The sequence below is a fragment of the Hipposideros armiger genome, unplaced genomic scaffold, assembly GCF_001890085.2.
Source record: "Hipposideros armiger isolate ML-2016 unplaced genomic scaffold, ASM189008v1 scaffold_3, whole genome shotgun sequence".
NCBI classification, from domain to species: Eukaryota; Metazoa; Chordata; class Mammalia; order Chiroptera; family Hipposideridae; genus Hipposideros; species Hipposideros armiger.
The window spans coordinates 5,078,640-5,101,182 of NW_017731353.1; the positions used below are offsets into that span (position 1 = coordinate 5,078,640).

The 22,543-nt window shown below is 51.3% G+C and overlaps 2 protein-coding genes and 1 long non-coding RNA gene across 15 annotated transcripts in view; 2 read left to right on the forward strand and 1 right to left on the reverse strand.

Annotated features, from left to right (window-relative positions):
• Positions 1–2,969, forward strand: part of PRRT1B (proline rich transmembrane protein 1B) — a 28,848-nt gene extending 25,879 nt beyond the window's left edge. For both annotated transcript variants that reach the window (XM_019638787.1, XM_019638797.1), the window contains exon 5: positions 709–2,969. In XM_019638787.1, coding sequence (XP_019494332.1) covers positions 709–858 — 150 coding nt within the window. In that variant the 3' untranslated portion in view covers positions 859–2,969. The remainder of the gene's footprint in view (positions 1–708) is intronic.
• Positions 2,970–13,647: 10,678 nt separating this feature from the next.
• On the forward strand, positions 13,648–16,009 carry LOC109380866 (uncharacterized). Its single transcript, XR_002123573.1, has 2 exons — positions 13,648–14,227; positions 14,334–16,009. It is a non-coding gene; the product is annotated as an uncharacterized LOC109380866 (long non-coding RNA).
• The window catches only part of RAPGEF1 (Rap guanine nucleotide exchange factor 1), a 132,797-nt gene continuing 124,726 nt past the window's right edge, over positions 14,473–22,543 (reverse strand). For all 12 annotated transcript variants that reach the window (XM_019638909.1, XM_019638849.1, XM_019638830.1 and 9 more), the window contains 7 exons: positions 22,399–22,483; positions 22,164–22,258; positions 20,419–20,497; positions 20,221–20,322; positions 18,855–18,952; positions 17,578–17,706; positions 14,473–17,081 (listed from right to left, as the gene is read on the reverse strand). In XM_019638909.1, coding sequence (XP_019494454.1) covers positions 16,931–17,081; positions 17,578–17,706; positions 18,855–18,952; positions 20,221–20,322; positions 20,419–20,497; positions 22,164–22,258; positions 22,399–22,483 — 739 coding nt within the window. In that variant the 3' untranslated portion in view covers positions 14,473–16,930. The remainder of the gene's footprint in view (positions 17,082–17,577; positions 17,707–18,854; positions 18,953–20,220; positions 20,323–20,418; positions 20,498–22,163; positions 22,259–22,398; positions 22,484–22,543) is intronic.

Genomic DNA, 22,543 nt, shown 5'->3' on the forward strand with positions numbered 1-22,543 from the left:
CCGTCCATCCATCCATCCACCATCCATCCGTCCATCCGTCCATCCACCATCCATCCATCCGTCCGTCCGTCCATCCGTCCATCCGTCCACCTACCATCTTGAGCTCCTCCCTTCTCTCCTGGCCATTTCCTTGCACAGGGCTAGGCTCTGGGGACTCAGTGATGCTAATGTGAGAACGTGCTCATGGACAGAGCAGGCAAGCCACTGGGGGTGTCTTCCTGAGGCTGACCTGGCCATAGTCCTGACTTCCCCCCACTAGTCAAGCTCCCTAGTCACAAGCTAGCCAGGACTGTGGGGAGAAGGCAGCTCTCAGGACAGCTCAGAGGTGGGACTCTGGAGGCCGCTGCCTGCCTGATTTCTGGCTCTGCCACCAGCTGTGTGACCCTGAGTGGATCGCTTAACCTCTCTGAGCCTTCACCTCTCCGAGCCTTTGTTTTCTCATCGGCAAAGCGGGGACAACAATAACACCAACCTCGGGAGTGTTGTGAGGATTGTGGGAGATGAGTCTGAAGGTGGCGATGGTGCCAGGCTCATGGCAGGTGCCCAGGAGCTGGCGCCGTCACTTCCACTGCTCCCGCTCTTTCTGAGCTGTGGCTGAGGCTGGTCCCCAGGCTTCTCAGGGGGTCAGTCTTCCAGTCTGCACGGGGGCCTGCCCTGCTGGGCGCTCCGTGCCCGCTGCCCCTCAGCCCTGACCCCGTCTCGTTGCAGACCCGCGCGGCCCTGAGCAGGGGAGACCTGGCCCAGGCTGAGGCAGCTTCTCGGAAGGCCCGCTCGCTCGTCCTCTTCAGCCTCCTCTTCGGGGTCTTTGTGTCCACCAGCTGGGTCGTCTACGTGGTCGTGGCTCTCTACCTCCCTTGAGGGCTGGGGCTCCTTCGGGACGCCAGGACACCCTGCCCGGGACGCCCGACCTGGCCAGACTCTTTCTGTGGACTTGGATCCCTGCTGGTGGCCATCTGTTGCCTAAGGAGAGGACCCAGGGGCAGAAGAGGGGGGATTTGCAGCCCTCAGCACACCTGTGGCTGGGCGTCAGCCCCTGCGGGTGGCCTCGGGCAATGTCCTGATCTGAGGTGGCCCCACAGCCCAGGCCTAGCTGTGGGCTAGGGGCCCCCTGGAGCCCCATTTCTGTGGTGCCTCCTCCTGAGGCCTTCCCGGGCCTGTGCTGGCCTGCCCCGTGGGTGGCCCTTGCCTTCACCTCACCCCTGGGAGGCCATCAGCGGGAGCAGTGCCCTCTCTGTCCTCAGAGCAGTCAGGAGGGACACTGCAAACGCCGGCGTCCCCCCACTCCCCAGCCTAGCGCAGTGATTGCAGGGCAGAGCTGCCCGTCTCCTTTCCCTGCGGTGCTGCTGGCGGGGCCTCCCGCATCCTCGGTAGCGCCGGGCTGGTTGCCTTGCACCCCTGCTCCATCCCAGGACCAGCTCTCTCACGCTGGCCCCACGTCCAGAAGCCGAGGCCACTACGTCTGGTCAACAAACCCTGGGCAGAGCTTCACAGGGCGACGTCCCAGCTCCCTCGCCTGCCCCTGAGATGCCCACGCGCACGCAGCTCTGGCAGCCCCTCCGAGACGCGATGCGAAGCCGCCTCTCCCCGGGCCGCTCCCCGGGCCTGCGTTACCAGCAGCGTCTCCCCCTTCGCTGCATCCCGGCTTCGCGTCTGCGTCTTTCCTCCGGTCTTCCAGCTCTGCCCGCTGCCATCTGCCTTTTCCGCTTCCTCCCTGCCCCTAGCTTTACTGCCCAAAGATGGAGGCTCAGTTGGGTCCCCATGTAGAGAGGGCCACCCCGAGGATGGGGAGCAGTCACGCGGGTCATTCCAGAGGCTGCTGGATGGCCTCCGGAGCCCTCGGTCAGACGCCTGGCGCCCCAGTCGGGGCCGCCGTGGGCCTGAGAACGGCCCTCCGTTTTAACAAGGTTCAAAACCATCTGCAGAGGAAGGGAGCTTCCAGCAGGCGGCACTGCAACCGACAGCAACTCGGCCCCAAGGAGTCCTTGCCTTCAGAGTTTCTCAAGGAAGCTGGGTTTTCCTCATCTCTAAAATGGGGCACAACCTGCCCCCTGGAGGCATGGGGTCTCAGTGAGAGGACCCCCGTGGGTGTTCATAGCAGTGCCCGGCTGTGGGGAGCACGCGGGAACGCAGCTGCCAGGCGCTGATGCTGGGGGTTCCTGTAGGGTCTTCCACAGCCAAAGGGGGTGGGAGAGCAGGGAGGGAGGGTCTTACCGTGAGCTTCAGGGCCGCCAGGAACCTCCCAACCAGCAGAGAGGGGAACCCTGGAGAGGGGCCCAGAGCTTTCACCAGGTTCTCAAAGGGGCCTGTGACTCACCAAGATTAAAGAGAGAGGAGAAGAGGGCCTTGGCTGAGCCATAAAAGAGTGACAGCTCAAGTTAAATCAGGCACCTTCTGAGCACCCACTGTGTGCTGCTCTAAGCCTTGGCACCGGCTCCCAGAGCTGAGGAAGAACATCCCAGCTCAGCCCTCGGGCTGCTCTGGGGAGCTGCAGAGACACGGATGAGGGAGTAAGGGATGAGCTGCTTGCAGGTGGACGGGAGGCCTCCTGTTCTAGGATGCAGGGCTGGCCCAGAATTAGGATGTCAAAAACTAAAACGCATGATAGCCACGAAAAGGGAGGAAATAATTTTTTAGGCATCAGTAGAAGCCAAAAGGTTTTGGGAGACTCCAACAGCCACAGACATTCTTACCAAACTCTTAAGTAAAGTCAGACTAGAAAGACATCATATAGACTTCCTTAAACTCTGTAGATGGAACACCTAGGAAATCTTGTTAAAATGCAGGTTCTGATTCAATACGTGGGGTCTCAATTCTGCGTTTCTAATGAGCTCCCAGTACATGGACCAATAGCAAATGGCACATTTGAGTGCGGAATTAGTAAAACCACTCAAAACTATTATAACCAGGATCAACCCAAGGAGGCTCCCTACCGTTTCTATCATTCAACACTGTTTTAAGGTTTTAGCCAATGTAAAAAAAAAAAAAACCACTGAAATTTGTAGTATGAAAATTAGAACAGACAAAATGATTTTCTAGCTAGAATATCCAAGAGTCAATGAAAAAATTAAAACTAATAAAATAACTCAGTAAAATAGTTGGGTACAAAATAAATATACAATAGTCAATAGCAAAAATCAGTTAAAAGCAGAAAAATTAAAAAATCCCACTCACCATAGTGATAAAAACAGTAAAATCTAGTAGTAAATATAATAATAATCTGGACCCAAGTGAAGAAAGCGATTAAAAAAATTATCAAAAACAAAACAAAAAAAGCTGAACAAAATATCTGGATAGGAAGATGTAATATCATAAAAATAGCCTTCTTAAAGAGATTTAATGGAATTACAACAGGAAAACTAAGTTTTTAAAACTATGACAAAAATGCTTTTAAAATCAATATGGAAGGAAGATGTGTAAAAATTGCTCATAATGTTTTTGAAAAGTTGAATGAGGGTGGACTTTCTTCACCAGATATTAAAACTTAGCATGGAGCTACAATAAGGAACACGACATGGCTTTTCCAGAGATAGATGGGTGGGAAAATAATAGAAAGTCCAGGAAACATTTCAAGTACGTTCGGGAAGTCAGTATCTGCTCACGGTGGCATTTTAATTGAGTGAGTCCCGGAAGGCTCATAATAAGCAGAGTTGGCTAATTGGTTGGAAAAAATTATTCTCGTATTGTATGCAGAAGTAAATTCCAGGTGGATTAAAGGGCTTAGACTAAAGCTCTACCCGTAGAAGAAAGCTTAGGAGAGTATCTGTGAAACTTCGGGGTGTTGGGGCGGTAGGGAATTGGGAGGCCTCTTAAAATCTGGAAAACCAGAGGGAAAGACTGATAGATTTGAGGTCTGTCTCAGACAAGGACAGATTTAAACCAGGAGGTGACTGTTACTATCAGGTTGGGAAAAAGTTAGAAAGGTTTACTACACCCACAGTTGCAGGACTGGATGCAGACCCTCGCAACTATTACTGGTGGGTGTGTAGCCGCCATCTTTGTGGGAGGGACATGGATGGTATCTATTCGTAGCCTATGTGCCGTGTATTTATATGCAGGTACGTGCAAAGAAGAGTCTAGAAGGATGGATTCCCAACTGCTGATAGTGGCTGCCGGGGTGGGGGGAGGGAATGGGACTAGGAGGGGTTGTGCAATACGTTGCTGAATTTAAAAATACGGATGTATTATTCATGTGTTGTGTAATTAAAAAAATATCTGGAAAAAGTGTGCATGACTTTTGACTCAGCAACTCCAGTTTCAGGATTCGCAGGAGTGAAGAAGACGGTCTGTGTTCCCGAGGCTTCCAGGCCCGTGTGGGAGACAACATACACATCAGCTCCTGTGGTGACCCAGTGTGCCAAGGTGCCGCCGAGCAGGGGAGCTGGGGCAACTCTGAAAGGTGGAGTGCGGCTGAGAACACTCTGCTTAGGGGCCCCTGACTTCAGAGATGTTGGAATAGGTGAGGAAGCTGTGACTATGTCACCTTTATGACCTCCTGGGACGCTGTGGCAATGGACGGCAGTCCAGTTGTACTCACCGACCCCTGGTGTCTGTGGGTTTGAGCGCTTCTGGTGGTTAAAACTGGGTGGTATTTCTGTGTAGCTTTAATTTGCGTTTCTCTGAGGACTGATGATGTTTGAGCCTTTTATCCACTTGAATATCTCTTTTTCTGATGTGCCCGTTCAAGTCTTGTGCCCATTTTTGTGCTGGATTGTCTTCTTCTGGTCAATTTAGAGGAGCCCTTTATATATTCTAGACGAGCCTATGTTAGATACAAGTACTGTACATATCCTTCCCTGCTTTGTAACTTCCCTTCTCACGCTTAGTGGTGTCTGCTGAAAAGTTCTCAGTTTTAACATATTCAAATCCATCTTTTCCTTTATGGATAATGCTTTTTGTGGCTTAAGAAGAAATTTCCCTACTCCTAGGCCATGGAGATATTCTCTTATGTTGTATTCTAGATCTAGAAGCTTTACTGGTTTATTGTCACGTTTAGACCTGCCAGCCAGCTGGAATATTCCGGGGATCTGTCTGTCTGTCCTTATGCCGCTGTCACACTTCCTCGCTGAACAGGAATCAGCCTTGACATTGGGTAGGTCAAGTCCTCCCGCCAGCTTTTAGAGCCGTGGCCATTTAAAATCATTTGTATTGACAATAAATTTTAGAATCTTGTCGATTTTCACAGAAATATGGGCTGGGATTTTGACTGTGATTGCTTTGACTCTATGAATTTGGGCACCGTTGACATTTTTACAGTGTGCTATTTTCCAACAAACATGGTGAATTTCCTTATTGGTTTAGGTCCTTTATAAATTTCCCTTGATTTTCTAGTTTTTGTGCAGAAATGTTGTAGATACAGAGGGTGCCAAAAAAATGTACACACATTTTAAGAAAGGAAAAAACTGTGTTAAAATTTTAATACTCAATATATACCGATAACAAAAGATGAATACGAGTCACGTTTGACTTCAGCAGTTATTAGTGGTGCTCAAAGTGGTTCCCATCAGCGTACTTTTAGTACAGTTTTTTCCTTTCTTAAAATGTGTATACATTTTTTTTGGCACCCTCTGTATTTTGTTAGTATCCCTGGGTATTTGATTTTTTGATGCTATTATAAATATGACCATTTTTATTTGTTACTTGCTAGTAATATAATTGATTACTGGCTGTATGCAGCCATATTTCTAAACTCACTTATTACCTGATAACTCATCTGTAGAGTCTGTCGACTTTTTATTTACACAATATTATCTCTGTATAATGGTTCTTGTCTTCCTTTCCAGTCCTTACCCGCTTTGTGTGTTTTTCCTGACTTCTTGCACTGGCCACCCCCCACGCCCCCTGTCCAAAGCCGGAGAGAAGTGCTGGCAGTGGGCAGCCTTATCTTTTTCTATCTCAAAAGGAAGGCTTTCAACATTCTGCCTCTTAAAAAACAGCTATCGCTTTTCAAATTAAAGAATTACCCTTCTATTCCTAGTCTGCTAAGAGTTTATAAAAAAAAGTCATGCATGGATATTGAATTTTATTAAATTACTTTTATGTATCTACTGAGAAAATTATTCTGTTAATGTGGTGACAACACTGATTTTTGAATGTTAAAGTAACTTTTCATTCCCAGAATAAACCCATTATGATCATGATGTATTATTATCCTCTTTACATATTACAATACTAGCTTCAGTTTAATCTTTTGGTTAGGATTTGTGCATCTGCGCTCATGAGTGAAATTGGCCTGTAATTTTCATTTTTGTTATGGTTTTGGTATCAGTTATGTTGGCTTCACCACCAGAGTTGGGAAACGCTTCTCTCTCTTTTTTTTTTTTTTTGGAAGTGTGTAAGATTAGAATTCTATCACGTTCCTGAGAGAGGTATGCTAAAACCTCCCGCTAGGTTCACAGATTTGTCCATTTCTCCTTGTGGTTCTGTTGCCTTTGCTTTCCATATTTTGGGGCTATGTAATGAGATGCATACAAATTTAGAAATTGTTCAGTATTTTGGTGGAATGTACTTTGCCTGTTTTCCAGTGTGTGTGTGTAGTAACTCTAGGAATGCTTTTCCCCTTCAAGTCAGCTTTTTCTGATATTAATGTAGTTATGTTTTTGGTGGCTGTGTTTGCAGGGTATATCTTTTTCCATATTTTTACTTTGAATCGTTCTGCACCTTCATATTTTAGATAGCTACACCTTGTTAACGGCATATACATTTAAAAAAAGTCTGATAGCCTGTTTTTTCAACTGGAGAATTTGCTCCGTTTATTTAATGTTGAACAACTATCTACATTAGGGTTTGAATCCTCTATTTGCTTTCTACGGATTCCACCAGTGCTCAGCATCTCTCTCTGTCTCTCTCTCTCTCTCTCTCTCTCTCCCTCCCTCTCTCCTTTCTTGACTTGTTTTTTTAGATCGATTATTTTTTATTATTCCATTTCTTCCTATTAGCTTGGCAATTAGACGGTCTTGTACTATTAGTGGTTCCCTAGAGATGACAACTTGTATTCCGGACTTCTCGAAGTCGAATGCTGTTAGTACTTTTGTCTTCTTCCTAGACAATCCAAGAACTAGATCAAGAATACCCTCCACTTATCTCCTCCCTGAGCCACACACCATTGTTAGGTGTTTTAATTCTCTGTGTTTTGAGCCCCATAAGACGTCATTACACAGCGTTTAAGTTTATCTACACAGTAACTGTTTTTGTTGCTCTCTGGTTCTCTCCTGCGTGTCTGACCTCCCACCTGGGATTCATGTCCTTCTGCCTGCAAACAGTTTTGTCTTCCCTTAGTGTAGGTCTGCTTGTGATGAACTATTTTTGTTTCTCTGGCAATATCTTGATTTTTACCTTCATTCCTGAAAGACATTTTGAGTGAATGGAGAAGTTTGCTTGGCGGTTATTTTCTTTCAGCCTTGGAGGTATCGTTTCATTGATTTCTGTCCCAGTTGCTTCTGCCAAGGAGTCTAATTTCTGTACCTTTGGGGATAGTATGTCCTTTGCCTGCTTCAAGATGTCCTTTTTAGCTTTGGTTTTCAGAAGTTGAACCACGCTGAGCTCCATTGTCCATCCCTTTTTACGTTCCTGCTTGGGGTTCGCAGGCTTCTTGGATCTCGGGCTTGATGTTTTCCAGCCAAGGAGCCATTGGGATATAAAGTCTGGACTCATTTGAACAGAGAGGTTAATGGAAAGAATGATGAACTCTGGGAGGGCGAACTGTGAAGATATAAAGAGAATGCTGAAGTGGCCCTCGGGCTGTCGGGGAACGCCCAAGGCAGGCAGAAGGGAGAGGACCTACGTCCCCAAGGCCGGGACTCAGGACCTCTGGAGGAGCTGTGGTTCCAGCCCACTGCAGGGCAGAGGGGCCCCCTGGGTAGCCCAGGCCAGAGCTGGTTTGGAGCTGGGTGAGCAGCGGCGATCCCTTGCAGGTACAGGGGGACTGAGGCTGGCTGGTGGCAGAGGGAGTTGGGAGCCTGCTTGCCAGCAGGGTGGCACAGGGCCTGGGGTGGGCAGTGTCCATGTCCGGGGACCACAGTGAGAAGGTGGCCGGGCTAAGGCTGGGCTGCAGGCTAGCCAAGACTGCAAGGTGTGGGTGCCCGCCTGGGGCGGAACGCCACTGGTGTCTCCATGCCTGCCCCCAGCAGCCATGCGTCAGAGCTGAGCACCACACGGAACTGCTTCCACCTCCAGCAGGGTTCCCCCTGCTCTCCGCTGATCAAACCCCGTGCTCCCTGCAGAGGGGACGCGCTCGTGGCAGAGCAGCCAAGAAAGGGTGGACTGTGACATCCGGAGCACGACGTGGATAACTGGCAAAGCTTTGGAAAACTTACTGAGGTATAATTGGCATAAAATGCACTCATTTTTGAGTGTACATTTACAGAGTTGTGCAACCAGCACCATGATCGTTTTTAAAAATCTGTTACCCCCAAAGATCCCTCCTGCCTGTTTGCAAATGTTTCCATCTTTAGATGTGATTTTTCTGCACATTTTAGATAAACAGAAGCATGCGATATGTAGTTTTTCGCATCTTGCTTTGTTCACATCCATGTTGTTGAGGTTCGTCCATGTGGTACATTGTCAGTTCTTTCCTTTTAATGGCCAGTGTCCACTGTGTGGAAATACTGCGTTTGGTTTATCCTTTATCCTCTTAGTAGCTGATGGGCAGCCAGATTGTCGTCCTTGCTTATGAAAAAGGCTGCTGCTCTGCATCCTGTATCCTCTCTGCTCTGACCTTTCGCCTCGGGCCACACTTCTGACTGTGCATCCGTCTCCTGACCGGTTTCTGTCCAAGCTGCTCCCCCTTCACGCTTCATCCTACTCGTAGCTCCTAATCTACCTCCAGTTCACTAATTCTGTTAAACGTGTTCATTGAGTTCTTATTATCAGTTCACGTATTGTTTCGTTCTAGCGTTTCCATTTGTCTTCTTTTATTTCCCCCTAGTTTGCCCAAAGCCTCCATCTTGTCTTACTCCTAGAGCAGGGTAAGCATTGTGCCCCCACACCTACACCTGCTAAGCCTACCGCCCAGGCCCTGTGGCTCGGGTTCTGCCAGTTCTGCTCTTTTCCTGCTCACGCTTCTTGTCTCACTGTGTTCCTGATTTTTTATTGTATCTGAAACGTTAAAAGCACAGCGAGGCCTGGGCTGGCTAAGCTCCTCCAGGGAGGCGACGCACTGGCTCTGGGCTGGTGCCCTGGGCACTGGCTGTGCACTTTCAGGGCCTGAGGCGACTGGCAGCCGGCTCAGCCCGAGAGGCCCAGGACGCCTGGGTCCCCGCACGCCTGGAGGGGACCTCCTCCTGGGAGTTCTGGGCTTTTTATTTCTTTTTTATCTCACTTTTGTCCTAAGTGCTGTACAGCTGCTCATGTTTCAATAGAGTTTTATTTTTTGAATTGAGGTATAACTGACATATAACATATTAGTTTCACGTATACAATGTAATGATTTGATAATTGTGTATATTGCAAAAAAAAAAATCATCACAGTAAGTCTAGTTAACTCCATCATAATAGTTACCATTTTTTCTTCTGATGACAAGTTTTAAGATCTACCCTCTTACCAGCTTTCAAACACGCTGTCCATGAAATCCGCAGGACTTCCCCTTTGGGTGGAAATTGCACCCTTTGACACCCGTCACCCATCTTGCCCAACCCCACCTTCTGCCTCAGGCGACCACCCATCTGCTCGCACTGAGTGGTTTTTTCCTTCTGAATTCCACAAAAGTGAGATCATACAGTATTTGTCTTCCTCTGACTTATTTCACTTAGTCTAGTACCCTCAAGGTCCATTCATGTTGCAAATGGCAAGATTCCATTCGTTTTTGTGGCTGAATAATATTTGTTGTATATACACACACATTTCTTTATGCTTTCATCCCTCGGGGAACACTTACGTTGCTTCCAAGTCTTAACTATTGTAAGTAACACGGCCGTGAACGTGGGGATGCAGATACCTTTTCAAATTAGTGTTTTCATTTTCTTCAGATAAGTACCCAGAAGTGGAACTGTTGGGTCATAAGGTAGTTCTATTTTTAATTTTCTGAGGAACCTCCATTCTGTTTTCCGTTGTGGCTGCACAATGTACATTCCCGCCAGCAGTGCACAGGGGTCCCCTTTTCCTCGTAGCCTCTCCAGCACCTGTTATTCCTTGTCTTGTTGAGAAGAGCCATCCTGACAGGTGCGAGGTGACACTCGCTGTGGTTTTGATTTGCATTTCCCTGAATGAGTGATGTTTAGCAACTTTTCATGCACTTGTTAGCCATATATATATGTTCTTTGTAAAAATGTCTGTGCCGATCCTCTGCCTATTTTTCAATCGGATTGTTTGGGTTTCTTTTTTTTTTTTTTTTTGCTATTGAGTCGTATGAGTTTTTAGAAATGTATTTTGAATATTAACCCCTTATCAGACATATGATTTCCAACTATTTTCTCTCATTCAGTAGGCTCTGCCTTTTCGTTTTATTGATAGTTTCCTTTGCTGTGCAGAAGCTTTTTTAGTTTCATGTGGTCCCACTTATTTTTGCTTTTGATGCCTTTGCTTTTGGTATGAAATCCAGTCACCAAGGCAGATTCAAGGAGCTTACTGCCTATGTTTTCTTGTAGGAGTTTTATGGTTTCAGGTCTTACATTCAAGTCTTTAATCCATTTTGAGTTAATTTTTGTGTATAGTGTAAGATCGTGGCCCAGTTTCATTCTTTTCATGTAGCTAATTATGTCATATATGGCCTTTATGATGTTGAGGTACGTTCCCTCAATACTCACTTTGTTGAGAGCTTTCAATCATAAATAGATGTTGATTTTTGTCAAATGCTATTTCTGCACCTGAGATGGTCATATGATTTTTATCCTTCATTTTGTTAATATGGTTATCATATTGATTGATATGTGGATGTTAAACCATCCTTGCATCCCTGGAATAAGTCCCCCTTGATCATGGTGTATGATCCTTTTAACATATTGTTGAATTCCATTTGCTAACATTTTATTGAGGATTTTTGCATCTGTGTTCATCAGGGAATTGGCCTGTAATTTTCTTTCTTGTGGCGTCCTTGTCTGGTTTTGGTATCAGGCAATGCTGGCTTTGTAAGATGAGTTTGGAAGTGTTCCCTCCTCTTCTGTTTTTTTTGAAGAGTTTGAGAAGGATTGATATTAATTCTAATTTGAATGTTTGTAGAATTTACCAGTGAAGCTGTCTGGTCCTGGACGTTTGTTTGTTGGGTTTTTTGATTACTGACTTAATTTCCGTATTAGTATTTGGTCTGTTCAGATTTTCTATTTCTTCATGTTTCAGTCTTGGTAGTTGTAGGTTTCTAGGAGTTAATCCATTTCTTGTAGGTTGTCCAATTTGCTGGCGTCTAATTGTTCACTGTGGTCTCATGATCCTTTGGTATTTCTGTGGTATCAGTTGTAACACCTCTTTCATTTCTTTTTGCATTTTCTCTCTCTCTTTTTGTGAGTCTAGGTCAGGGGTCGGCAAACTTTTGAGACAGAAGAGCCAATCCTGTCCCTCACAACAATTTAAAAATTATTTGAGAGCCATAAATGTATTTTTACAAATAAGAAAAAATTTTAAATCCTTCAAAAATTTTATAAATGAAACTATGGTAGTTTTATTTTCATTTTCATTTTTACTTTAGAGCCACATGTATGTACCCAAAGAGCAGCATGTGGCTCGCGAGCCACAGTTTGCCGACGACCCCTGGTCTAGGTAAAGGTTTATCAATTTTGTTTATCTTTTCAAAGAACCGGCTCTTCCTTTTTTTGATCTTTCCCACTTTCTTTTTAGTCTCTATTTCATTTCTTCCCACTTCTGATCTTTATTTCCTTCCCTCTACTAACTTTGGGCTTTGTTCTTTTTCTAGTTCCTTGAGGTGTAAAGTTAGGTTGGTTGTGATTTTTGTTTCTTGCTGTAGGCACTTAACACTATGAACTTCCCTCTTAGAACTGCCTTTGCTGCATCCCGTAAGTGTTGGTATGTTGTATTGGGTTGTCGGAAAAGTCATGACGTATTTTTTCAATGTTTTTCATTACAAAAATGTGTCATGACTTTTCCGACAACCCAATATTTCCACTTTCATTTGCTTCAAAGTATTTTTTTATTTCTTTTTTTTCTCCTTTGACCCATTGGTTGTTCAGTAGCATGCTGCTTCACCTCTGACCTACTGTGGATTTTCCAGTTTTCCTGTAATTGATTTCTAGTTTCACACCACTGTCAGAAGAAGATGCTTGATATGACTTCAGTCTTTCTAAAATTTTTAAGACTTGTTTTGTGGTCAAACATGATTTACCCTGGAGAATGTTCCCTGTGTGCTTGAGAAGAATCTGTAATCTGTTGGTTTTTGGATGGAATGTTCTCTCTATATATGTGTTACGTTCATCTGGTATAATGAATCATTTAACACCAATGCTTCCTTACTAACTTATCTGTCTGGATGTATCCATGGATGTAAGTGGGGGAGTAAAGTCCCTACTATTATTGTCTTGCTGTCTATTGCTCCCTTTAGGTCAATATTTGCTTAATAATTAGGTGTTTCATGTTTGGTACATAAATATTTACAAATGTTATATTCTCTTGTTGGATTAGCCTTTTCCTATGAAGGTCTCACACTTCTTTTGTTGGGTTGATTTTTAGTACCTTAAGACTTGTAATGCTAGTAAAAGTGGGTTCCTTTAGAAATTATGTTTTCTAAATTTTTATTGTACGTAGGGACATGTTTATCTGATTATACAGCTAACCCCCTTGATAGATGTTCTTAGTAATTGCATAGGTATTTTGTTGCAGCATTGGCTAGGATCTCCAGTACAACAATGAACAGACATGTTGATAGTGAGATCCGTACCTTGTTATGATTTTAAAGGAAATGCTTTGGATAGTTACCATTAAGTACAATGTTTGCATAGGATTTTGGAAAGTAATCTTTATCAGATTAAGGAAGTTTTCAATTTCTGGTCAACTAATACTTTTTTGAAATAAAAATTGTGAATGGATGTTGTATTTTTAACAAAGGCCTTTCTGAACACGGAGTTATGTGGTGTTCCTCCTTTAATCTGTTAATGTGCATTCAGGAGAGGGTAGGCCATGTTGTGGAAATTTATAAACCCTGAAGTTTCTTAGCACAAGTTCGTTTTTTATCCATGTGGTCCAGTGTGGGTAGTCTCTGAGCTTTCTCCGCCTGGGGCTCTGTCATGTCAGCCCCTGGAATCTGTCATGGCGGGGAAGGAGTGAGCATGGGAAGCTGCAAACCCATTGCTAAGTCCCCAGCCCAAGGTGACACAGGTCTGCTCCTCAGATCTCACGAGCCTGCCTGCAAGGGGCTGGGAAGCAGCTTCCTTGTTCTCAGGAAGACGTGCACGAGGCGGGGCACCCAGATGGGGGCCTAGCATATGGGGTCAAGTAACGTTTACCAATTTACTGATGTTGGTCCATCCTTGCACTTGAGAACAAGCCCGATTTAGGGAGTATTGGGGTTGCTAAGATTACTTCAGAATTTTGACATCAGTATTTGTCTGTCATTTCCTTGAACTGCCCTCATCTGGATTTGGTGACAAGGTTGTATTCCACTCATAAAATGAGTTGAGAAGCATTTCCCTTCTGTTCTCAGGGGTGTTCGTGTAAGACTGAAGCTACCTATTTCACACAAATTACCTGTTCAGCCTGTTTGCACCTGATGTTTGTGAGTGGCTTTCAAACCAGATTTAATTTAATGTCAAGTACCTCTTCTTTGTAGCACTTATCATGGTTGTAATATTTCACTTGTGTGAATTTTAAATTAAGAGGACTGAATGAGGTCAAGCTGTTTGTAAAGTGCTCGGTACCCAATACCTGCTCAGTAAATAATGACAGTGGCACCAGCCACCAGACACTGTTCCAGGGATTAACTCGCTGAGCCTTCAGAGACCTTATGAGGTAGAAGCTGGTGTTACCCCCACTTCTAGCTGGAGAAACTGGGGAACAGAGAAGGGACCACTCACCCAAGGTCATTTGGCTCATCAGCTGCAGAGCCTGGTCCAAAGAAAGGCCCCATTAGCCAAGGGCCACATTCCTCCAGGGCGTCCCCAGCAAACGCAGGGCTAGAATGACCCTAACCCCACCTCGCCTGCTTCCTAATAACGCAGCACCAGTGACCAACGGAACGAGTATGTGGGGTCTGCCTCTCATCCTGCTGGGGGGACACCAGATGGCCACTGCACCGGAAGCCTAGCCTTGTGCCACCCATGGTTGGACCTGGATGGGCCTCCAAGGTCACTGGTAAAGCATGCAGAGTCCTAGGCCCCTGGGGGGGCTCCTCCAGGGGTGGGGGCGGGAGCTGGCCTTCTAAAAGGAGTTGGTGTGGGGACACATTGTCTTCTGCCAGAGCCACCCCAGCAGCAGGCAGTGGATCTGAGACACGCGACCCTCAGTGCACCAGGAGCCCTGTCCGGGAGGAGGAGGAGGCTGCTTGAACTGTCACTCAGACACATGTGGTGCGTGTGCACACATACATAGGCGGCTGCGACTTTCATCTGTATTTATTTTTCTTTCATATAAAAGTTACAGGTGTGAAATGTCTGCAGGAAGATGCCACTATCAGCCAGGTTAGTGGGGGATATATATTACAATGTAACATTGGGGAGGCGTGGGGCCAGTGGAGGGAGGTGCTTCTCAGAATTGGGGTTCAGTTCAGACATGGCACGTGCCTGCCCTCCCCCTGGCTCCACCCCACCTGCAGGAAAGCCCCGGCTCTCTCTGCAGGGAACCAAATTGTCCTGATGGCGCCTGTCTGTCTTACAGACCCACTCTCACCCCCTGCCCCCACGACAGACAAATCACGGCCACGCTGTAACAGCTCTGGGTTCAGTAACTCTCAGAGCCAGGAGGCTTTTCAGGAGGCGCGGGGTGGGGCCGCCTGTCAGCCAATAAGTTAAAACACACACTGCACCTGCTGTCCTCACGCAGGGGTCACCAGACACGCTGGCCCCTCATCTACCCGCACTGCTCGCTTGGTGCCTGGCACCTCTGCTCAGACCACTGAGGGCTCCCGGAGGGGGCGGGTGGGCAGGGCTGGGGGGTGATGTGTAGGCGCAGGGTCTGTTGTGAACTGAGGGAGGCGTCGCGCCCACCCACCCTATCCAGCTCATGGCTGAGATCAAGGCGGACAGGCGGCAGACACGGTCCCTCCGCCAGCGGCTGGCTTTCTGAGGCTGTTTGTCTTTGCCTATGCTAGGGAGGGAGGTCCCCGGGGGCTCTGAACGCAGGGGAAACGCCAGCTCCCACAACCCACGGGCCTGAGCGCACAGCGGCCCCCGAGCACACACAGCAGCATTCAACAGAGCTGGGCGAGGCCGCGAGAGGACTGAAATGAGAGGACTTTGAAAACCAGGCACAAGCTAAAACCCAGCCCCACACACACTACTGTTACTAAACAGTGACTCTGCACACACACACTCCTTAAATAATAAAGTGACGTGTTCCGGCCGGCCACCGCAGCATCGCCAGCAGGGGGGCCGTAACTGACATTTCATAGACTTCTCCCCTCTAGGTACAGGACAAACGAAAGGAAACGGCCCAGCCCAGATTTTCTTCTTGATAAAAGCTGCTCAAAAACCCACGAAGGACTCAAAAGTGACAGGGTTGTTTTTTAAAAGAAAACCTAAGTAAAAGACGTTGCCTGCTACTGTTCCTCTTGGTTCTGGGCTAAGTGCAGTGAGGTCCTGGTGGTTGCTGGACCGAGTCCCAACCCCAGAAATGAGCGCTCCACTCTGCACAACAGGACGTGGGGACAGCCGTCCAGGTTCTGCCGGGTACCCTGCCCGCAGGCCCACGTCTGGGCTGGCACGGAGCCCAGAGGGTGTGGGAGGCTCTAGCCGGGCACCCCTGTGTGCGGGGGAGCCCTACAGGCCCCACCTAGATTGTCGACCTCAGTAGCAAGAGTGCGTTTGAACAAGGATGGCAAGAGCACCTGCTCCTAAAGACGCTTTCCCGAGGAGACAGCCGGCCGCGTGGTGGGGCGTGGCCTCGGGGGTGACAGCACTGGTAGGCAGGTCTGATGAGCAAGAGAAGGAGCCCCTCCTTGTCCCCCTGGAGCAAGACAGGCGGTGAGCCCGTGGGGCGGGAGGGGACCGGAGATGGAGTTTAAGGCACACAGCAAGCGACAGAGGAGGGGGGCTGCCGGCCTCCCCCAGGACAGAAATGCCCTCCCCCCGCCTCCCCTCTCTGGCCCAGCTCAGGGAAAGCGAATCTCGCGGATGGTCGCATCCTCCCTTGCCCCCCGTCTCCTTCCCAGCTCCCCACAACACTAGGTGATGGGGAGTGCCACCCGGGGGGTGGGGTGGGGGGATGAAGGGACCACAAGATGGCGCAGGATGTTAGTCACTGCTTGTGGCCCGGGTGCCGGCAGGCAGCAGCCAGTGTGAGGGCCAGCACCGTGCCAGGGGCGCCGGCTCCGGGGCTGCTGAAGGCCACCTGTCGTACCTCTCTGGGCCATTTGAGCAGCTCTCTCCTCCACTTTACAAAGCAGGGCTGGGGAGGTAAACGAGCCTCCCCCAGCCTCCTGGGCTCTCAGCCCACTCAACTACATGTCCCCTTTATTTAAGGTCACCCCCAAAAGGGTTCTCGAGCCTCCACTCGTGTGTCATTTCAGCAGACCCAGGGAGGGGTGAAGGGTCCCGCCGTCCCTTGGTTTGCCGATGACATACGTCTCTGTGTGGCTCCCAGGCTGCAGGGGTGGCGGGAGGGGCGAGGGGAAGACAAGGGAAAGCAGAAACCAAAACTGAAAGAAAACCACTGGGTCACGAGTCAGCACCAAGACCTGCCTGCTGGCTCCCTGCGGGCGGTGGCGAGGCCGCTGCTGCCCGGCGGGGCCTGTTGCTCTGAGGCCGGATGCTCGCTGCCGCCACGTAACAGGTCCGAAGTCCCTTCCACTCTCAGAGGCCCCGAGCCTCTCAGCCTTCTCCTCGCTCGTGGCGCCCGCTCCTAGGTCTTCTCTTCCCGGTCTGTTTTCCTCCTTGTTATGTTCCTGGGTTTGATTTTCAGAGAGAGTTCCCATAGGGCCTCCTCGGCCAGGTGGTCACTGAAGTCGTTGAAGAAGTTTATGATGTCATCATTTCTCCGGATGTCGTAATGCCTGGTGGGGGGAGAACAGCCCGTGACCTCTGGAGGTGACACATGCACTGTCGCAGCAAACCAACACAGCAGGGGCTACTGCCGCCTGTGCCCCAGGGCAGGTCCGCAGAGCGCAAGTGACCCTAAGGTGTGCCCTCTGCTCCGTCAACGTCTGCCGGAGGAGCACCCCTGCGGCCGGGCTCCCCACAGGCGTCTGGAGGAGACCTCGCTCCTGGGGCCGCTCCTGTGGGTGGGCTCTGCTGACTGGGCCCACCCTCACTGCCCTGGAGTCAGGTGGGCCAGGGCTGGCCAGCCTCCTCCTTACGGCAAGACATGTGAAGCAGGGAGGATGAGCTGGGTGCAGGCCATGGGCCACTCTGTCCAGACCCTGATGTGCATGTCCTGTCATGACAGACTAAAAGGGCACCTGGTGCTTTGTCACCTGCCCGCTCCAGTCAGGTCCCGGGGGGCCGTGGGTTCAGAAGGCCCCGCCCCCGCCCCCCAGGGGCAGCACTCACGCCTGCTGGAAGCACCGCATGCTGTCCAGGATGTTGAACTGCTGCCACCGTTTGGAAAAATTCACCTTCCCGTCAATGTAGTCTGGATTTCCCAGGTGCACGAAGGTGAGGTCCTGCAGGATGAGCCCCCTGGGATGACGGAGAAGCCCAGTTACCCTCCGGGGAGTGACTTGGAAGGTGGCAGGTGCACGTCCCAGTCGGTGGAGCCAGCAGACGAGCAGTGCCCGGCCAGGCCCCAGCCTGTGGGCTGTGCCCGAGCAGCTCCCAGGACCGCGAGCACTGCTGAGGCGTGTGTGTTTCTTCCAGTGGGACTCCCAACGCCCAGACTCTGCTCAGGCCTGGGGGCCTTGGATGCCCCACTGCCAAGACCCTTCAGTGACTGTCCCGGCCTGCAGGGGACAGTCCGGGAACTGACTGCTGCAGTGAAAGCCTGCAGAGCTGTGGGTCTGCTGATGTAAAATTAATAAATTTCACAGGGAAAGACAACAAAACCCCAAACGGGGGGTAGGAGACAGATCCCCTCTGTGTTAACAGGTGCTTCTAGATACAGATGATCAGCGATTGGGTGCGTCTTCCACCCAGGGAGGGCCAGCGAGGGGGCCCCGCCAACCCCCCAGAGGCCTGTGGCAAAGTGCATTTGCGCCGAGTGAAGCAGAAAGGCTAGGAAGCAGGGAGAGGGCGTGGCCGCGCGACCTGTGTGTCTGAGGGAGGTCCCACCACACATTCAGCCCGGGACAGGGCCAGCTCTGCCACCCCTCTGGAGACGTCTGAGGTCCACGAGCACACTAGGGCTCTGATAAGACCTGCCACTAACAGCCTTTCCGGCTTTGATTCTCGCGTGACTTTCCACAGTGTGTGACCTGGGGACCCTTGCCCAGGAAACACCTGTTTACTCCATGCAGGGACATGCTCTGAGCTTCCTGATGCCAGGTGCTCTCAGGTCCCTCAGGTGGCTGCATATGCAGCCAGCTGTGAGGACTGCTGGGTGCAGCATGATGCCACTGGCGGGGACAGGGGAGCCACCATCTGTCCGCACGCCTGAACGTGCTGGCGGATCAGGGAAGGAAACTGCAGGACTGGGAGCTGGGGAAGAGAACCGTTTTCCCTGGACCCCTCTTTTCTGCTTAATGGTAAAACGTACTTGTTGTCACACAGCGTGAAGTTAAAACAGAAATACAAACGTCTTAGCTGGAAACCCTGAAGTGAGGGTTTCTCTCAGGGAGCCCACATATCCCCAGGGCAAGTGAGGGACAAACCCAGGCAGTGCTTCTACTCACAGGTACGGGATGCAGGGCGGCTCCACGTCCGACAGGGCGGCCCGGTAGGCGCGGAAGGAGGACGAGCTGTCGATCAGCGTGCAGTACTCAGCCAGGCCCTGGCGGGGGGACGCAGTCTGTGAGCCCTGGCCCCTTCTCGCCAGCCAGCTCATCACCCACCCTCTGCCAACGCTCGAGGGCACCCACACATACGAGCCCATAGCCAGCCCCGGGGTCTGGGGACAAATGGCCCACGGGGCTGTGTGCCTGTTCGGGACTGTGTCTCTTCCTGCTCTGCCCACCGTGTGGACAGGACCCGGAGCCTGGGCTGCTGCTGGCTCTGCCTCACCGCGGCCCAAGCGCACACACCGCCCGTGTCACTTCCCACTCCGCCTGCGCCCTCCTTCGCTCCTCACTGTTCTCAAGGCAGAGTCCGCCAGGGCTGGAGGGTGACCTCGCCTCACAGCTCCTGCACGCAGTGTGGAGTCCTGCCTAGGGGACTCAGTGGACCCTGCCCCGCCTGGAACGCCATTCGCCTGCCTCTGCCTGTTAGGCCCCTCACCCTAATGGGTCACCTCCTCCAAGGAGCCTTCCTGCCTCCTCAGAATCTCTCATGCTTTCCTGGAGTGACAGTGTGAAATGTCCCACTTCTCCAAACAACCTGTTTTAAGACTGCCCCTTATGTCACCCTGGGAGATGGTCCTCGGGTGGCCCAGTCGATGCTCAGCCCCGGGACCGGGCCTCCCTTCTGAACAGCTCCCACACAAAGGTAAAGGTCCAATTCCCCGCCAGGGCCCCCCGAGGCCTGTGGGATCAGAGCTGGTCCCCTCCACAGTGATGTGGCCGTGCTGGCCTGTCCTGCTGGTCAAGGGTGCCACGCTCCCACCTGCCCCACCTCTGTGGCTCCGTGCACGCCTCTGTCCCCTCTGATGGGAATTCCACCCCCGTCCCCAGAAGCTCACCCTACTCAGGTCTTGCTGTGACCCACCTTCTCCGGGGCCTCCCTGACCCGTGTGACCGCGTGGTCAGCTCCCCATTCCTTCCCCTTTGGCACTTACTCCGAAGGAATCTGCCCAGTGAGCTGCTCACAGTCCACCCCCAGTGCCTAATGTGGCCCCAGCCCAAAGTAACCCGTCTAGAAGCGTGAGCTGAAGGAAGGGGCCGGTGAGGCAGGGACCGCAGCACAGGCCTGTGGGGCAGGAGGCAGACACTGTGACAGAACGACCGCAGCACCAACCACCAAGCCCCCTCGGCCCAACGACGAGATCAGAGACAGGAAACTAAGGTGGGTGGGCTGTCCCAGCCCCACAGCAGGTTGGCGGCAGAGCAGGGACCCCAGCCCAGGTCTCCGTGCCTGTCCCAAACGTGTCCTGTCACAGCCGCTCACCTCCGAGGTCTGCTTCTGCCACTCTAGCCTGCGGATGGGCGCCGAGTCCAGCGCCGAGAGGATGGCCAGGTAGGAGTTGAAGTTGTTGAGCTTCCGTAAATGCTGCAGGGAGGCAGGGAGGCCGTGAGGGCAGGCGCAGGGCGGCCCGGGCTGCCCGCCTCCTGGGGGAGCGCCTGAAGGAGTGAGGGCTACGCTTACCTTCATGATCTTGATGAACTTCAAGAGCAGCCGTTCCCTGTCCTGGGCCTTTTCCTGTAACATGATTATTGACCGGACCCTGCACGGACCAAGGGGAAGAGGAGACGGCTGAGCCGACCGGTCCTCCTCAGGCCCCTGGATGGCCCGGTGGAGAAGGGACATGGACACCAACCAGCTGGCCACGAGCCCACGCCTACCACATGCCCCAGGCTTGCAGGGCACCAAGCGTGGTCCTCGTCTCTGCTCTCAAGGAGCTCAGGGCACCCCTGGGGCAGGCAAAGGACCACAATGAGATCTGGTGGTCGGTGCCAACACCAGGTTGGGGACCTGTGACCACGCAGACGGGGACTTTGGAGGATCAAAGCAGAGCCTTCCTGACCCCGAGCACCACTGAGGCTGGACACCAGCTCAAGAGACGAGCAGGTGTGTGGGTTAAGGGGCCATCTCGCCGGACACGAGGAGGGCACCTGCAGGACCTCGGCAGCGCCGAAGCCTCGGCCAAAGGCCAGCCTCACACGAGGCCCTCACAGGCCTCCACCCTGTGCTTTCCCAGCAGCCACTGCCAGTCACTCGGAGGAAGTGCCACTCATGCTTTTCCACTGCTAACCCAGTAAGGGCGCCTGCAGATATGCCTTGGGGACTGAGGCTCTGCAGGCCCCCCACCACAGGCAGCCACCCAGGGGTGTTCCTGGAGCCTTCTGTGCCCAGCAAGGGGGTGGGTCTGGGCCATGTGCACGTCCGTCACCCGAGAAACGCCACGTCCTGCTGGCTCGCTACCTGAGCACTGGCTGTGCCGAGAAAGAAGGGAGTGGCCTGGATTCCTCTCCACCAGGCACCGTGGGGCGCGTGGAAATGCGACGCCCCCCGCTCCCCATGGGATGGTTCTCCCCCTTGGCAGCGGTGGACTGTGTGTAGGGTGGGGCTGGCCAGTCGAGCCTGCACGCTGCCACCCTCCAATCATCCTCTGGATCCCGAGAGGCTGTGGCACTCCTATGTCATTGTGAAGAACCGAGAGCTCTGCTACGTATTAGAAACACATGTGAGCTCCATGTCACTTTAAGAATTAGAGGCTAGGGCTGGGCGAGTGGCGCGATGGTTAAGAGCTGGCTTGGGACGCCAGAGGGCCCCGGTTCGGATCCCACATATGAGGGCCAGTGACACTGCCCTCTACAGCTAAGATGCTGAACAACAGCTCAACCTGGAGCTGGGCTGCCATGAGTCGCTGGCAATAGCGTAGGCTGCAGCCCCTGCTGCAGTGGGTTGCCATGGGCTACCGTGTGTAGCCAGCAGCCAGTGTGAGCGGCCAGCAGCCGCAGTGAGCGGCCGTCCAGAAGCCGGCGACTGATCTGCCTCACCCGGGAAGAGCACAATGATGGTGCCAAACTTGGGCCAGTGAAGCAACGTCCTCCACAACTAGACTGAAGAAGAAAACGACAGCAACTTGTGTGTTCCCCTTCCCCCAATTCCCCAGCGCTGTTCCTATCCCCCAATTACCCAATAAAAATCTTTAAAAAAAAAAGAATTAGAGGCTACATCAAGGTATTAACAGGACCCACTCCTTGGCTGTTCTTCTCTCTCAGGCACAGTCAATGTCAGTGTCAGCCCTGAGCCGCTTACCAGCAGTGGGGAGATCAGCAACGCCCAGTGAAGGATGGAAAACGCCCCTCCCTGGCCACCACCCACAGCAGAGCCCGCGCAGGTGTGTGGCCGTGACAACCGGGGTGCGCCCTGCAGCCCCCTCTCACCAGTAGGACATGTTGTTGAAGTGCTCCGTGAACTGGGTCAAGTTGGGGCTCTTCTCCTCATTCTGCTCTTTTGCCCAAAGCAAAACCTCAGGAATCTGGAAAAGGAAGTAGACAGGATGGAGCTGGAGCCCTCGGGCTTTCCTGCGATGGGCCAGTTCCTCTCATCCAGGGACAGGCCACAGTGGCTCACCCAGGGCGGGGGCAGCCCTCCCCCAGCCCCCGCTCAGCGCCGTACCTCTATTTTATAAAACAGCTCGGCATCTAGCAGTGTCAGCTGCTCAGCTATTTCATGGCTGTGGAAGTCATGCAAGGTCCCCGGCCTGGAAGACAGAAGCGAGAGCCGAGAGGTGAGTGGGCAGGCGCCGCCCTGCAGGCCTCGG